The 17,790-nt window shown below is 51.0% G+C and overlaps 1 protein-coding gene across 1 annotated transcript; it reads left to right on the top strand.

Annotated features, from left to right (window-relative positions):
• Window positions 1–5,611: 5,611 nt before the first annotated feature.
• On the top strand, window positions 5,612–16,582 carry PLA2G12B (phospholipase A2, group XIIB). Its single transcript, XM_009885639.1, has 4 exons — window positions 5,612–5,846; window positions 12,042–12,130; window positions 13,706–13,871; window positions 16,464–16,582. Exons 1-4 carry the CDS (start codon window positions 5,612–5,614, stop codon window positions 16,580–16,582), a joined length of 609 nt encoding a protein of 202 aa, XP_009883941.1.
• The last annotated feature ends 1,208 nt before the right edge of the window (window positions 16,583–17,790 follow it).

Raw genomic sequence — 17,790 nt, forward strand, 5'->3', positions numbered from 1 at the left:
CAAACTTTGTGTCTCAGTTGGAAACACACAGCACTAACGGGCTGCAAAAAGGGGAGGGTAGATAATGCTGGGCTGAAAACATGATGTACGCAAAAATTTACAAAAAGGGCCTGAACTGCTCCGAGGAAGGGGTGTGGCTCAGCCCCTTTGTCTCCCTAACGCATCAGTTTATGTCAGTAGCTGGTGTAGGATTTAATAGCGATGTGGGAACCGCATGAGCTCCTGGCTTAAAACTCAAAAAGGGCGCAGCAAAGGGTCAGCTGCTAAGAGACCCTTTTCCAGGCATGACAAATACTCCCATTTCCTGAAGCCAAGAGGTCAACCAACCAGTTATCCTGAATAGTTCTAGGGAGGGGAAGAAAGATCAGGCTATCCTGCAACACACACCAACAGCACGATAGAGGGGCAGCGCGTGCACTTACGTGTAGGAACGTCAGGTTGATGTCTTCCATAAACTTCTGCAGTTTATACACTACAGCTGTTCTGTGCTTCCATCTTTCAAAACAGTGGAGCTTGTACTTAATTTGGGAGTCATCGGGAACCTGCGAAACAGCATAGCAAGGGCTGGTGAGAAGCCTTGATCCTTTTGCCTGTGGAATGGAGCCCTGCGCTGCTGATAGAGCGCTCGGCTTGCAGTTCAGGAACTGCCCTCCCTTCCCCGCACTGCCCACCGACACAGCTAATGGGCTCACAGATTTGGGGTAGGAAAGCAGTCTAAAATGGACCAGCATTTTTTTATTTTGGAAACATGAATCGATTCCAATCCCAGCCACCTCATGCGTCCTGCTAAACTGCTGCCGTGCCCCTCTCGGCAAGGTGGGCCAACGCCAGGAGAACACGAACAGCCAGATGGTGCTCTCCTTTCAGAGGACAGGGCTTACTCCGACCCCTCTGGGCTTTTTGGGCTTCCAGCCCCTTGGCCTGTGAGGCTCGTGCAGTCAGCCTGGCCACAGAGCTGGCGTTACCAAGCCAGCAGCGCAGGGGTCTGATGGGGCGAGATGCAGCCCACAGCTTTCCTCTGAGACAACAGAGGGGCTGCCCTCCCTTCTGCGTGTGGCCTGAGGCACTCGCCCAGGGTTTGGGGGGGCCTAGGCAGCCTCTGCCGCCTCCCAGGGAGGAAGGGGAGGATTGTGGTCCAACCTTGCTTACGCACTGTGGCTTCCCAACATCCTACCTGGGTATCCGGGGCTCTTCCAGCACAGCGGCACCTAGAGCAGGACCATGGGGGATCATGACCATGGGAGGAACCCCCGCCTGGGTACTGGGAACTGCAGCAGCTGCAGCTAAACAAGGCAGGTTAGGGTCAGCGATAGCAAAAAAAAAAGCCTGCGAATCACCGCAGGGCAGGATGAGACGACAGTATCAGCACCTACGGATGGGGGAAGGCAGCACAAGGCTGACATGATTTGTTCAGAGTCCCCTGGAGAGACTGGACCAGACCATGAACTTGAGCACAAGGTCCCTGAGGGAGAGGGTCTTTAACCACCCGCCCATCTTCCTCCAGCCGCTGGACTCTGACCTGCCTCTATGAGGGACTCGGGCATTTCATCATCAAGCTACGTTTCTCGTTCTGATAATGAGTGACTCATCTGGCTCCCAAACCAGGCTTTGAACAGATTACCCACTAACCTTAACCACAACCTGCCTATTCCCCCCTTTAGGCTGTGCTTAAACATCGACCAGCAACTCATCGAGCCGGCCAAAACTGATAGAAAAAGAGCTCAGTCCCTCCATCCTCTGTCCCCGCCATGTCCCCAGCAGGACACGAAGGGAAAGATCCTGGCAAAGCACACAACCACACATCTCTGTCTGTAACAGTGTGCTCTGAAAAAGACACGCACAAAAGGAGCTGGACCAGCCCCTGCGCTTCCCTCCCAGGAGCCCAGCCCAGGATGCAAGGGTCAGCACTTGCTTTGGCGTGGCTGATACGTGAAATCAAGAGGGTTTCCAGCTTCACCCGGGATGGGGTTCACTGCCGTTAGTGTGGGGAACACAGGCACACACCTCCAGCTGCACCGTCGCGGGACGGGTGTAGTCAGCTCTACCTCCCGTTTGAGGGGAGCAAGCTGCCAACAGTCTGATAGTGTCATTAGGAGTGAGTGACTCATCACAGCCCGAGGGCTGCTCTATATTTAAGCATTACAGAGTCAGAAATGAATGCGTGGAGTCAGGAGCTGCTGATCCTGAGGTCAAGATGAGGTTCAGAAACCAGTTGTCAGAGTTCACCACTGTGGCAAACAACATCTGTATCTCTAAAATCTTTAGAGAGAGAAAAACAGGCATAGGGAGGGGGTATTTGGAACCACAGTGGGTCACAGGAACGTCTGACAACCTGCAGGTGTCACACTGTGCACAACCACTCTAGGAAGTCCTCACTTTTGCAGCTTTTGAGCCCGAGCAGCAATTTCCTGAGATAACTCGGGGGGTACATTTTTGCTCGTCTTTAGATCTTGAAGTTTGGGTGCAACCAAGCTATTTGCAGCTGGACTGAAAACATCTCGGGAGACTGGTGTGGGGAGGGGTGGAAGGAAGCAGGAGGAAGGAAGGAGAGCGGCTCATCCCTGGGGCAGAGCAAAGTGGCTGCCACGTTGGGGGAAAGCAGTTAGACTGCTTTTTTATTCACAAACTTTTGCTTTGGGACAACAAGTGACGAACTAACAGGAAAGTTTGACTCGTCTTTTCCCAGGTTCCGCACTTTGCCAGCTGCTCTTTCCCCACCCAGCCGCCCTGCTCAGCTTTCCTAACTCACTCCGATTGATTTTGCAAACAGCCCAGGCTCCGTGCTCTGGCCAGAGCCACCCCCTTCCAGCTGCATGTCCTGCCTGGCAAGGCATGGACAGCTCATGCAACAGTCACCGTGTTTTGCATCCTCTGCAGACCTGCTGGCATTTTTTCCCCCTCTCTGTTCGTGTTCAGCAGCACATGGATCAGCCACCAGGGACTAAGGGATGATGAAGAAAGCTGCATTCTGGAATTGCCTGCAGAGCAACTCGAAAAGGCTCCGCAAAAAAGCACAGTACCAAGCACAGCCACCCAGGGGCTCTACACAATGTTTCCAAGCTATTCCTGAATAGCTATTTTGCTCCTTTTTCACATTTACCTCTGCCAGGCTGTTCCTAAGGGCGGGGAGTGCCAGGACTGCAAACCAGTGTGTCACACAGGGCAGTGATTCAGCCAACAGACACATGAACAGCTCCACTCAGGGCAAGACACATCATGGCACTGTTGAACCCGGTTTTCCCTTCACTGGGGCTCCCTGACAACGAATTCCAGGGACAGCAGCCCATTTCCACCCAAAAGTGATAGACCAGTCCCCAGCATGATCTGAACAGCAGGACAGGCCTGAGCTACCCAGTCCTACCTTACAAAGCGCTCCCGCAGAGGAGTCCTCACCTCACGAGCATCCCCACTGCTTTGTGCCATTGATTGAAGAAAGGCTCACCAGAGGCAGGGACTTGCTGGTTCCCAGGCTCCAGGCAACAGACCCATCTAGTAGCAACCCAGCACCTCTAGCAACCCAAAACATCACCCTAATTTCTCACCTGGCATTAGAGCGCTCCCCCTCCTCATCTGCGTCTTGGACACTGCCAACCCTCCTTCCCAATGCTCTCTGCCTCTCTCCTTGGGTTCATCTCCCAGAAAAGAAAGCTGGTTTGAGGTTTCCTCGGGACCCCCTGCACACCTTATATGTCCCCTCATCGAGAAACTCAGCCAAGCTTCCTCCCACGGGCTGGGACAGCTCTGCGCAGCTCAGGCTACATAACAGCATTCAGGGAGACACCACACAGGTATCACTTGTGGCTGTACAACCAAATCACCTCCAACTGCTAACTTGAGGAACCCTCACACCCCCTTCTGAGGGGGACTGAGCAAAAACACAGTCAGCTGTGGGCACCAGAACAGATGCAACAAGAAGGGAGCAGCTGGCTCCAGTTCCACACCATTTCACAGGAAAGGCACTAACCAGCTTGTTTGCTTTTCTTCCCCGCTTCTCTGACTCACCTGTCTGAGAAACCAAGACTTGGTTGTGGTCCCTCCTCCTTATCCCACGTCTGGAGCACATAACGCGTGACCGTAGGCAGACAGGCGCAGGCAGTCAGGTTCTGCAGGGCTCTGGCACTTCAAAAGTAACAATGCAGTGGGGCTGAGTCTCCTGCAAAACAATAAAATGCCAGAATTTGCCCTTATGTTTGCCATATATTTGAAAGACCCACTGCCCAGCTCCCCTTCGGCCTCTGAGAGTCTCTGTTTGACAGCCTGGCCACTTCCTCACTCAAACAGAAGGGACTGCTGAAGTTGGCTGTTGGAGCCCACAGAGATCGGCCAATCTGCCAAACAGCTGCAGAGCGGCTGTTTCTGAGAGGCAGTGTGTGCTGGGACACAACTGAAAACCCTTCCGAGAGCAGCCGGAGCCTTCCCGTGCTGTTTCCCTTCCCTATTCTTTATCAGCGGTTTGCATCGTCTTCTGCTGTTAGTGTTCATTCGGTTGTTTTCTTTTAATGAGTAACTTCTTTGAAACCTCCACCGGCAGTGCAGGCCCCCCGAGCCCTGGCAGCCCAGTCCCACCCCAGAGGCAGGACCTGCAGCTCCCCCACAAGCCCGTTACCTGACCTGGGTGTCGGTGCCAGCCCTTCCTTGCTCTGGGCCATCTATGCTACACATTTCATTCAGCAACACTGGCGTTACACAAAAGCTGTAACAACCAGCCATCTAACGTCAGTCTTCAGGAGTCCCATCAAAGGCAAATACTCACCTGTGGCATCAATCCTATAACTGGAGGGGACATGCCAAGGGATTGCCCTGAATGCAGTGTTTCTAACCCCAAACTATTCCTAGAGGTTCTATCAACCCCTGGAGGGCCCAACAGCACCCTCTAGCCATAGCAGAGCCAGACACGGCACAGAGAAGGACATGATGTGTTCCACCACCCTTTTCTGTCCTGGCCATGCTCCTGCAAGGCAGCCTGTGCTGGGCGAGCAGGTGTGGAAAGCCCCTTCACACGACAAGCGTGTCAGCCCTGTGGTGCCAGAAGTTTTCCTGGGAGCAATTCCCTGCAGCAGCTAGGCTGGGTGGGTGTCTCTTCCCACCCCATTACGTTCCCAGTAGGCCTAGCAAAAAGGTGAGAGGCGCTCCTCAGTCTGCTGCTGATCTATTACTCCCACTGCCCGAACAGTGGAAATTTTGGACAAGGAGATACTCTTCGTCTCCCAACAGGTAGGGGAGAGAGTGGGGCAGCCCATGCAGTGCCTCGGTGGGGCACGCGGAGGGCCTCCCATATGTCACACAACCTGGGCAGACCCCGCTCAGCACCCCAGGGAGCGGTCCCTTTTGGGGAAGCTGAAGCTCTAGAGCCGCAGGGGCTGAGCCTGTTCCAACAGGATTGTGCAAACTCAAACCCCGGTGTTTCTCTGCGAGACGAACTCGGTCCAAATCTCCCCGGTGCACTTTGCACTCTGACTGTGGTGACCTCATGCCGGATCCCTCAGCAGTGTTTAAAGTCCAGGGGAGAGGGGTGCTTACCTGCCTCCTACGCACAACAGCTCTCTCCCACTCCTCCCTGCCCGCACATCTGCCTGGACGAGGGCTGCGGGGCCTGGATCCGGACCACAGCATGCGGCTGCTTTTCGAGGCAGCGGTTCTGTGCCTGACCCTGGGCTTAGGGCAATGCGCTGAGGAAACAACACAGGAGAACACTGTTCACCAAGCTCCCAAGGAAGAGTCATTCTATTCAGACTGGGGCATCGGGGCCATCCGGGACAGCTTCGAAACGGTTAACAACTACTTCGACTCCTTCTTAGAACTGCTTGGGGGTAAAAATGGTGTTTGTCAGTACAGATGTCGATACGGTAAGTGAACCTCACTCTTGCTGGCTCCTGGCTCCTTGCCCTTTCCTCCCTTTCCCTGTCGTGCAGGAACTCGCAGCACTCTCCTTCCCCAAGACCACAACCAGCTCCTATCCATGGCCCGACACACCCTGCACTACTCGGCACAGAAAAGTCACTGCAGAGAGTCACAACTTCTCTGCTAGTGCCAGCACAGGGACACTGAACCCTCATCTATCCCTCTCACCAAGAACAGCCTGTTCTTGAAGCCACTGTGCTGTATGCCAGGGCGCAAGAGGAGAGGACACAGGTTTTACAGCAAGGGCATACTGGTAACCAGGCTGCCCAGCTGCCTGCACCCCTGGAGAGAAGGACCACAGTCAGCAGTGAGGCCCTCGAGGGGAGGAGGAGCAGCCCCTGCAGACCTGACTCAGAAGGGTTGTTAGTGCCGCCAGCAGCCCTAATCTCAGCAACCTTCGGAGTGTCATTATTCAGCAGTTGCGAGTTGGCTAATAACGTGGGCTGGAGGAGAGGAGATAACAGGAAAGCAAACGAGACCTACTGTCACCATAGAGGAACCTTTAGTACTTAAGGCGGAACAAGGCAGACACTGCTCGACTTGGACTTTAGAGTGATTTACCAAAAAAGAAAGAGTTTGGTTTGTCCTGGGGTCAGGATGAAGGGGATGACATCTCGGGAGAGCAGGGTAGGGACGGGGCGTGCAGAGGCGCAGCGGGGCAGGCCCCTATGGTGCAGGTCTGTGGGGCGCTGCGCAGGCAGAACCACAGGCAGCACCAGCCACGAGCAGGGTACTGATGCTGAAACAACCTGTTTGGGAACAGCAAGGAGTTTTCTTACAGACTGTGTCGTCTCCCCAGCCTTCTATAACTGTCCCCACAGCAGTAACTGTCCTCTGTCACATCAGCCGGCCCATCCACAACTGCCTGTCAGCCCTTTTCTCCCCAGCTCCATCCCACGTCCCTTGTGACCCCCTGGGCAAGATGCTTGTGAGCACAGAGGCGATTTCAACCCCTCTCCTTCCCCGAGCATTGGTTTTCACAGACATGGACTCCCCTACTTTGGAGATCCCACTGACTCAGTTTCAGTCTGTAGGCATCCCATTTCTTCCAGAACGCGGGCTCCATGCTGCACCTCTCCAGCCTGTGCCGGGTTGCCTGTAACGGTCCCCACAGATGCAGCCGGAGGGAAGCACCTCCCGTCCCTCCCAGGCCAGCAGCCAGGGTGCTGGGAAAAACAGATGCTGCAGGGCCGGGACCCAAGCTCCCTGTCAGGGTGAGAGGGCAGATGGGACACCCTTAGCCAAGTGGGACCACAAGAAGAGTTTAAAATCAGCCTTAAAGTTGTTGGTGGCTTTTTGTATTGTTTTGTTTTAAAATAATTTATATATATATATCTGTCCTGCTCCTGCCAGCTCTGCTCCCTAGGTCCCACGCTAACAGCAAACAGGGAGCAGCAAGCCAGGCACCCCACAGCCCTGCAGGGAGCCAGGCACCTCTGCCAGCACCTCAGACCCACAGTGGCCCTTGGACCTTCAGCCCTGCAGCTTTTAGTCCCTCAGCCCGGGGCCCCACATCCCTCCCCAGCCAGCGCTGCCTCCCTGAAGCAGCTCAGGAGGGCCACAGCTGCTCTGTGGAGCCCATCGATGACAGCGTGCGCCCCAGGGGTGCAGTGTCAGGAGGATATCCCCATGCACACCATGGCATGGCCCCAGCACACAGGATGAGGCCATTTGCCCATCAGGCAGCCTGTCCCCAGGGCCACACTGTGGCAGTCACACGCTGTGTGTGACAACCTCCCTTTAGGTCCAAACCATGCTCCAAATTCAGAGCAGAAAGGGACTTGCCCTTCTTAAGGCAAGGACTGAAAACACAGGGCATAACTTGGCAGGTACTGCAGGGTGCCTAAGGCAAGGTTTGGGAAGGTTGATGTTCAGCGCTTGTTACAGGGAGCCCCGGGACTCACCAAGTCCTGGAGAAGATGTTGCTCTCGGACACATCCCGAGGCTGGGGCTCTCCCTGCCCCTGATCCTGTTAGCCTGGCCCTGCGCTCTCGGGCAGGTGGAAGAGCTTCTCCACGGAGTGGCTCAAATGCCTGCCTGCTCCCTGAGAGCATCCTGCATCTTATTAGAGAAACGCTTTACCTGGAAAGGAAAACAAATAAGCACATTGTTAGCCCTGTTCTCGTCCTGTGCTGAACAACTCATTAATCACTGGCTGAAGGAGGAAACTATTGAAAAGCTGCCTGTGCGCGTCCAAGGGTCTTGCTGGACCCTTCCCAGACCATTTGCCTGTGCTGGTCTCTAGTGCAGACACTGCAAAGTACCAGTGGAGGGGATGCAGGGACAATCCTAAACCAGCGAGACCACTGTCTGTGCCCAGAAGAATGAACACAAACCATCTTTACCCTCTTGCTGCTGAATCAGGGCCTGACTGCTTTTCCCCCAGGCACAAAGCAAAACTTATGCCTTCAACTTACTTTCATTTCAGCCAAGAGACACCGATAATAGCTTATTTTTCCACGATAAAGGTCAGGACTCACCTGTGATTGCCACATCCATCTTCAGCTGAGCACAAAGCACTTGGCTGTTCTAGCTGTAAGACTCTCCTCCTGATTTTTCAGCAGCTACTGAGGTCTGAAAACAAACAACTTGATGGATTACTCCCTTAAATCAGGACATTAGGGTTACACTAGCGTTTGCTGGTAAATACCTCCTCCTCCTTACAAAATCTCTCTGGACATCTCAGGGGTAAACAGCCTGGACTGGGAATAAATCCCTTGATAGCTTCCTTCAGCTGTCTGGCCAGGCAGGACTTTAATATTTTGCCCAGCTTTTAGTCCTGAGGGGCTTAAGATGAGGAGGCACATCCAGGCTGTGGAATTAGAGCCTTCAAAGTCAGGCTCTCCAACACAGCACTAAAAGGCTGTGGTGAGTATGGGACCCATCTGCCCAAAGCCTGCTTGCCTGGGGCAGAGAAGTAACAATGGACCACTCAAAACAGCAAGGAGCACCAAAAGACCATCTATTCACCCAGAAATACATTCACTTCCCCCTGCCAGTGTACCAGCACTGCAGTGTCTGAGACCTCCTGCATCACCAGCAGCTGTTCTAACCAGTTGGCTGTTTTCCACTCTCTTGGCACAGCTACAACAGCCTGGAGATATTAAAATGCATCAGGGAAACTCGCTTCCCATTAGAAACTCAACTTCAGTTCTCCTCTAAGGCCATGCCAACAAGGCAGTGCCCTGAAATATATCTTCTTCCAAAGAACAGGCTTCCTCAGCAATGCCGTGCTTCTACACATCAGCATGGCTCTTTAACGTGCTGCCGGGCAGGTCCTGCTGCGCTTGCAGCTGTCCTCTGGTATCTCTGCCCAGCTGCCCTGCAGCAAGCAGACCGACCACAACAGGCCCCTGGTGAAACACAGCGAGGAAAACAGCCAGCGTCACCCACCAAGTCCCTTCTCCATCATAGATGTGCCTATAAAGAATAAGGATGGGCAAGCAATAAATAACATGAGTCGATGCTCCTGTAGAGTCAGGAACGCCTATTATTTCTGCTTTCCTTTTGTCTTCCTGTTCGCTAGAAAACAAGATGTGGGAGAGAGGTTAACTGCGGTGTCTTGGACTTTATCTAGTCGAGAAAGAGTTCACAAAGGGGCACTTTATAAATGATTAAGCTTTGTTTTTCAGAGAGGAGGGGGGCAGATTTGCTACAAGGGCTCATCTTGAAGGCAGTTCAATGTTTTGTTGATCACCACAATTCTCAAGTGATTTTTTTTTTTTTTTCTTAGGACAACTTTCTAAGACCTTATAATAGCTGTAGCTTCAGCTCAATGGAGGGTTTTCTCTGGAAACTCAGTTATCTCCATATCCCCAGACAGTCTCACTCCTACTCTGACTTGCCACCTTATCCCGTTAATTGACAATGTGCTGTAGGAACATAACTTATCGTCAGTATCACAAGCAAGTCGTTAAAATTTGATCCCATCCTGCAAAATCCACCTTAGATTTTGAACTTTCCTCTGCCTCCTGCCTCACTTCAGTAACACTGGAATTCTGAGTTCCCAATTCTCACTCCCTTCCAAAAGAGCACCGAGACTGCGAATTGCACAGAGACCTGGGTGCAGCCCTTCTCTCATTATATTGCTTGGGTTATAGATTCAGCCCATATATAGACATAATTCCTTCTCTCTATAGCATAACCACCAAAATAGCATAATGTGCAACATGTCCTGAATTCACAAATTGCCTTGCGTCAGCGTACCTCAATGGACGTGAGTTATGTTTTGGTGCAAAGATAATCCTGTAATGATGGTATGCTGCAACCAACTGATTTGTGCTCTTTGTCTACTGTGAGCTCAGCTCTACCTGCTCAAAATAACAATGCTTTCTGCACTAGAAAATTACCTCTGGAGCATGAAGCAGATCTGACCTATTCAAAAGGGGCCAAAAAGGTAGAAACACAGTAGTAGCTGCTATACTGAGAAATACCTTCACACACAAATGCCATCAAGCCGGTGGCAATGTCAACTAGAGAGCTTTATCTTGGCTTACAGACAGCTAACTCCTTGGTGCATACTGCGTTTCTGTAGGGTTGGAGAAAATTGGCTATTGGTGTCTCACAGTTGGACAGGATTTCAGTTTGTTGTTTATTTGTTGCAAATCTGTTGTTTAAACAAAACCATTCCAGCAATTTTTAATTTAAAAGGTGCTGGGAACATTTCTTTGTAAGACCTTTTGAGGCATTTGGCTGTGAGGTCTTCTCAAGGACCCAAGTACTTTTATGGCTATATTAACTACTGGTACTTAAGGTACCTTGACAGGAAAAAGGGAGAAAGCGTCTTAAATGATTATCAGTGCTGACAATAAGAAAACAGTGGAAATCGAGTTTAGAAGAACCCAACCCTGCCTGAAGGGCTAAATTAGATATATTTTATGTCTGTATAAATTCTCTAGCAGTGCTCAGGGAAGCAGAAACTTAACCCTAGAGGTGATGGACTTACAGAAGGCTCAACTTACACGTGTTTTTGTTGAAGCATTTACACAGCTCACAAAGTTTTCCCAGAGCAGGGTTCAAATGTCTTGTTTTAACACTTCACGCTGCATTTGGGATCTCCCTTTTACAAACCCAGCTGGGACAGAAACGGAACACGCGCTGAACACAAATCAAGGGACAGTGCAGAGAAACCTGACTCCACTACTTCTCCAGGGGAGAACCCTCTCTCACCTTGCTCCTTGCACAGCTGGAGGCACACAAGTAGCTTGGTGACTCGTCCTCCTCAAATTGGAGGTGTTCGGTTAGATGGAGATGAGGGTTGAGGTAGGAGTGAGAGAAAGAGGATGAGACAGGGCAGGGAACAGACCCATCTCATTTCCACACGGACAGTTCCCACCCCAACCGTGGGTGCCCACCCCTCAACACCCAGAGCACTCTGTCAGCCATACACAAAGCCCCAGGAAGGGCTGACAGGCAGACAGGAGGGCTTGCACACCTTCAAAGCAAAGTAAAATAGATTAAATCGCTGCTAAAGCTACTGGACTCCTACATCGGGCAAGTAAATATTCACAGAGGAAATTCTTGCTCCCCTATGCGTATTAAGCAGCATACTAAGGGAGGGCAGAGGAAAAGGGATAGAAACTATTTGCGAAATGTGGCAGTGCATCGCCACACGCAGAAAACGGACCAAGACGACCTCCTGCTCCGTGCAAGATCAGACATACAAGGTCTAGCACAATTTTGCAGAGATCCATAGCTCACCAACACTCAGAGTGAACTGAGGATGGAAGGAAATCCCCTTGCTAAGCTAATAGTTTCAAGTTGCCCCTTTTTAAGCACTTGCCCCTTCTACTTGCTCCTTTTCAAGAGCTGGGGAGAGTCCCAGCCCTAACGACTGGACTCAGCCCAGTTTAAACATTTGAGAAGTGCTGGGGAGTCAGTTCACACACAACACACTGCTCCAGAGGCCATGCCAGAGGAGCTATGAGCTAAGTCAGGCTCTAAAGCCTCAACAGAACTGAGCTGAGAGCACGGCCAGTGTCTCAGCCAGCTCTAGTACCTATCCTTCACTCTCTGCATCTCCTGGAGGAGAATGAAGTATTTGGGGATGCAGACCAGAGGGGAGCTGCCTGACACTCCTTGCTTTTTGGTGCTACTTTTGCTAAGATTAGCTTTCCTAACATTGTTCCTTTCTTTCTCAGGGAAGGCTCCAATGCCGCGACCTCACTACAAACCCCAAGAACCCAATGGCTGTAGCTCCTATTTTCTGGGGCTCAAGGTACCCGAAAGTGTATGTACTGTCACACCCACAACCCCTAAATGATGCAATTCTCTAATCACAGTAAGCAGCTAATAATATTGGGGAGGGAAAAGGCTTAGCTGTGTTAAGCACGGTGTGATGGCTTCTCTTCACAGCTGAAGCCAGAGCTCTGGGAAAGGGAGGAAATATCGTTTATATTGGGACTGCCGAAAGACGTGGCTGCCTGCTGACAGCAAGCAAGGTGAACATGTCAGTCTGAGCTCTGCCTAACTTACTGTCAGTCAGGGAGGTATTAAGATCACAACTGGTGGTGGCCATGAAACAGGAATCACGTAGACAGGAGTTACATTTACGAAAGACTAGCCTGTTGCTCTGGTTGTCTCAGTAGGTACCAAAAGAGAAAGTTTCCTGAGCAGGTTAGCACCAGAAGAAGAAAAAGGGGTACCTGGCCAAGCAGAGCACCGTTGTGGAGAAACATATTTCTGTCAAGGCCCTGATCAATCCTATGCCTTTGTGATAGGAAAGGGAATATGTTCAGCGCTGGGCAGCTCAGTGACACAGCATAACGTGCAAACAGCAATACCTGAATGCATTCTCCACACCTGGCCGTCCATCCCCTCCCATGCTTTTTGCCTCTGCCAAGCACCGAAATAAACCTGCGGGCTTTAATACTGCACCCACTTGTTATTTTAAAGGCAATTAATGAAATCATATTGGAATCACCGGGAAAAGCACTCCCAGGAGGCTCTAAGCGCAGGAGTTACTATTTAGCTCATGCATTACTACTGCCACGAATTCTGCAGCAATTAGGCAGATTGCTGCTCTGAAAACCCCTCCCTTTACAGCTCATTTTTCATGTAGATTAGTTCCTTAAACTACATTTCATTGCAAACCTTGTGGGCATTTCTGTGGTACCTCCTCCTTACGCAGGCAGTCATAAGTGCTGAGCTCAATGAAGAAAAAACTCATCTCCTAAATATTACATGAAGAAGGCCAAAAAGGGGAAGAATTTATAACAAGCTAATGAGTCCAGTCTCTCCAGGACGACAGGCCTTCTGCCCCATCACCCCCATGGTTATTAGCTAAACTTGCTGTTTACCTCCAAGTGAGCAGAACTCCCCTGACCAAGCTGTATTTGTCCTTGGCCTCGCAAGCGCATCTGTGAGAAATAAGGCATTAATAACACTTAGAGCAGATTTATTAGGCCAAGAAGCAGGACTTGTCAGGTTGTGGGAAAATGAGGAAAGAGAAAAGGGGCCTTTGCCACTGCTAGCAAGGACAGGAAGCTCCCTGGCGAGTTTTGACAAATAAGAACTAGCAAATGGTCATGGAGGGGTTGTTTCCCACCTCTCTACCAGAGGTTAATACCCAGTGACAGACAAGAGAGAAGGGAATGTGGTCTATACTGCATTGGACCTGCATTACTGTCGCCACTTTCTTTACATGGTGAGAGAGAAGCATGTTTTCCCTCCTGCTGCCCCAGCTATTGAGGGTAGCATCTGGAAAAGAAGCCAGCTGGGCTCTGCAAAACCTCACTCAATTGCAGCTTTTTGAGTCTAAGACCAGGATGCAGCCAAGGGACACTTCTTTTCTCTCTTTCTCCAGTTAGATTTGGGCATCCCTGCCATGACCAAGTGCTGTAACCAGCTGGACGTTTGTTACGACACTTGCGGGGCCAACAAATACCGTTGCGATGCCAAATTCCGCTGGTGTCTCCACTCCATCTGCTCTGACCTCAAGCGCAGCCTCGGGTTCGTCTCCAAGGTGGAAGGTAGGCTTCCCGGCTCGCATCCCCTGTGGAGGGAACAAGCAATGGCAGGGAGGGGAGAGTGTGGGCGGACAGTCCTTTCCTTGCCAAAAGAAACGAAAATCTGCAGCAGGGAGCAGCACATCTCTCCTGCACTTGTCATAGATGGGTCAGAGCTGAGTGAGAACACACTGTTCTGAGACCTGCACACACACACTCAGTCCCAAGTTTAGTCCCAAGACTAAACACCTACAATTATTTACATTTGGAAAACATTACAAAACACACGTGGAAAGAAGAAAAACAAACAACAAAACCCCCCTAGAAGCAATTCCTTCAACCCTTGGATGCCCTTCCTAAGAGTTCAAACACCTTCATGGGAGATCAAAAAGCCTTCCAGAGCCAGTAAACCACACACTGAAACCTGTATGTGGCCAAGGGCCAACAAACTGGAAGAGCCAAGGACAGGGGCTCTCTGGGATGTAGTTCACAGATAAGAGATGACAATGGCACCAGGGACACACCACAGTGTGGGTGGTGGCTTTAGCCATTGCAGGGAAGATCTGGATTGCTCAGAAGCCCTCTTGCTAGCAAAGCTCTCGTGATGTGTCAGGAGCTCAAGAGCCACCCTAGTTTTGCCTGATTTTAAAACCCTCAGTCCGCAAGTTTGAGAAGAGCTTTTTGGCAAAGGCTACATTTGGTAACCTCTGTGAAGGTGACGCACGTGAGAGCCCAAGCCTGCCTCTTGATCCTTTGTGCAAACAGCAAGAACCTCTGCGCTGTGTAAGGAGGGGGAAACATCTACTCTGCCACTCCAGAGGTCAGCCATGGCAGCAAAGCCTCCCCCAGGCTGCTCCTCCTGGGGCCATTTCAGAGCGTCCCCATCCTCTGTAAGGCAGGTGTCCATCTCTTGCAGAGGGGCTGTGCGGCAGTAACACAGGACAGGCAGAGATAAGACCTACTGACGGCAGATGACACTGAAATAGTTCAAGATATTTACAGGAGATCTGGTCTGAGAAACTGGCAGAGCCCTTGAGAAGAGCCCATTCACAATGCCAAATAAAACTGGCGGTGCTGCTGAGTTTCTCCCAGCTAACCACAGCAAGCCCCTTGGGGTTCATCCCCGCTGCCGATGCCCTGCTGTAAGGTATAGTTAAATATGCTTTTGTTTTCCAAAGGTGCAGCCTGATTAGGACACAGGAGCAAGTCTGCATGACACCGGAACTAGTGCAGATAGCTTTCTACCTCTTCACAGATAAATGCTTGGGAATAGCGTTCAGGCCAGCAAGAGAAAACAAAGATATGGACTGAGATATAAGTGCTACAGGCCAAGTACAGCCAATCTTTCATGGTCACCCTTATCTATTGGCTCTTGTGCAGCCAATCTCTTCCTATCTCTTCACATTTTCCCCTGCCAATTTTTCAGATCCCTCCTTTTTCCATTCTGCCTGCAGCAGCGAAGCTAACAGACAGGCCCTAAAGGAGTTAAGGTGGAGCAGCACCCACGCTCCTTGGCTGAGCCAAGACACCTCTGCCTATAGCCAAGTAGGACCAGATCCCTCCAGCCTCTCTGACTTGGTTGCCGAAGGAGGCGCAAGCGTTGCTAACACAAATACACCTCTGAGCCATCCTCTCCTTCCCTTGCCTTGTGCTCTATACCTGCCGCTCCCTGTCCTCAGGGCTTCTCTGAGCAGCTCCTGTCACACAGTCCTCCTCCTCCACCACCATCCCAGTTCTTCTCTGGGATCCTTTCCACTGAGTCACCGGGAGGCTCAGAGAAAGCAGGCAGGGGGAGAGCAGCTGCACTCCCTTCACGTGGGCACAAACATCCCAGCTGCAGCCGTGCCAGTTAACCAAAGCCTTGGCTTTCCCACTGACTCACTACAGCCTCTCCGACGCCTTGCCAACTGAACAGATTCCTAAAGCAGCAGGAGCAGAGCGAGGTGGTCGGAGAGGCTGAGATGGGAGGAGACAGTCCCAAAGGCAGGGCCTTCCCAAATCTATTACGCATACAGCAATCATTGTTAGTGCCAGTGAGTAAACCCTAGAAGACCTAGTATTAGCCTGTTTATTTATTGACAAGCAGTTTCTGGCTTGTTTTTTGGGAAGAGGAGGGGCAAGTAGTCAGGCAGACCATATCAACAGCATTGCTGTTGCAACCACAGTAGGATTTTTCATGCTGGCTGGCAGCCGGCGTTGTAACTCCAAAAGGCAGAAAAGGTTGGTTAGTAGCAGCTATAGGCAACTGAGGGGAGAGGGAGGCAGGAAAGGCAGTAATATGGAGGTCTTCTGGGAAATCTGCTTGGTAAACAGTGCTGTCTGAAGAGCCCCAAATGATCCATCAACGAGAAAAGCCTGAGAGGCAAGAAAGGAAGGAGGCTAGGGGGGAGAAAAGTTAGTGCCATTTTGGTGCCACCCTAGGGAGAAAACAGCCCTCAGTTCAGCAGAAAGGAACCTCAGGATTTATAAAAATGCAATACCCAGATAGAAAAAGACAGCCTGCGCTTCCAACTGCAAATACCACACAACTCAGTGCAGGGGGCTCAGGCCAGGGTGCTTCCACCCAGCCCACAGATGTCCCAGAGTACCTGTGCCTGATCTTTTCCTTCTCCGCAGCTTGCGAATCTGTCGCAGACACAGTGTTCAACGCCGTCTGGACCCTGGGCTGCCGGCCCTTCATGAACAGCCAAAGGAGCGCCTGCATTTGCAGCGAGGAAGAAAGAGATGAATTGTGAGGAAGAGCAGATGCCCATCCTCCACGAGCCTGCTGCCAAGCATCCCCTCTCAGATACGGCACTTCAGCACAGTCATTTCTATCAGCCCTCTGGCCTAGCACAGGATGGGGGGCCCTGGGCCAAGCAATACACATCGACTACAGCTTTTGGGCGGAGGGCTGCAAAAGGGGAGACAGCCTGTGAATACAGGGCAGTGATGCCTGCTGTCCACCACAGACGAGTTCAAAAGCCCTACCCCTTTCCAAGTCCATCAGCCTGAATGATCTGACGCCAATTTTCTCTACCGACTGATGAGGAGAGGCAAGCAGTACTTAGTACTGGTTATAAACAAGGGGCTTTACTTGTTTGCCTTAGACACATGTATATTAGCTCCCCCTGCCCCTTAACTCTCTAATTTGTGGTGCAAGGCATTAGGTTTTGGCAGCCCCTGAGAATCCCAGTCCATGGACAACATGTACATTTTTCCACCACTGGTTACAGACTGAAGAACAGGGGCAATTTGCTTTCAGTATGTTGCTCACACCCATCCCTGACATTTTCCATCCTATCATTACACACCCTGACAAGCCTGCTTATTTAAACACTTGGTGGATCCTAAAACTATTTAAAACATCTGGGGATTTGGTAAGCATGAGAAGGACTTTAAGCTTTTGTGATACAGGCACAATTCGTATTTGGGCAGAAGGGGACCAAAGCCCATCGCGTCTCACATGTGAAATCACAGCACTCTCCCGCAGTCTCAGGAGAGGAACCTTCTTATCTTTTGCAGTGTCCTCCAGATCTATTTAATTCTTTTCCTCCCATATAGTTTTCCCTTAGGATCCCTTTTTAACACAAAACGGCTGTGTATCCACCTCCATCTTTTGCACAAGGGAAACAGGAGGCTCTCAGTTGCCTTGGATGAGATATTCAAAATTCTGGAGGCTTATCTGTCAGGTGGCAGGGCTTACACGCTACCTCTGTGGGACAGAGACACTGCCAGCCGAGGAGCAATCAGCAGCCTCAAACGGCACTCTTTCTAAAACGTGGTTAATATTTCCATCTGCTATCGGGAGCTTTTATTGCATGCAAAATTAGAATTTAAAGAGGTATATGGAATTTCATCTACATATAACATTTGCAGACAGCTTTCATCTATGTTTCTTGTTGAAAGGAAGTTGCTACTGGGTGCGCATGCCATGCCACATAAATACTTCAGCATCTTCTGC

The sequence above is a fragment of the Charadrius vociferus genome, unplaced genomic scaffold, assembly GCF_000708025.1.
Source record: "Charadrius vociferus isolate BGI_N301 unplaced genomic scaffold, ASM70802v2 scaffold335, whole genome shotgun sequence".
Classification (NCBI taxonomy): Eukaryota; Metazoa; Chordata; class Aves; order Charadriiformes; family Charadriidae; genus Charadrius; species Charadrius vociferus.

Excerpts from the sequence above, each read along its gene's own strand:
- PLA2G12B (XM_009885639.1), top strand. The coding sequence starts at position 5,612 with ATGCGGCTGCTTTTCGAGGCAGCGGTTCTGTGCCTGACCCTGGGCTTA. Across the intron at positions 12,131-13,705 it reads GGCTCAAGGTACCCGAAAGT|TTAGATTTGGGCATCCCTGC; the intron begins GTATGTACTGTC and ends CTCTTTCTCCAG. Across the intron at positions 13,872-16,463 it reads GTTCGTCTCCAAGGTGGAAG|CTTGCGAATCTGTCGCAGAC; the intron begins GTAGGCTTCCCG and ends CCTTCTCCGCAG.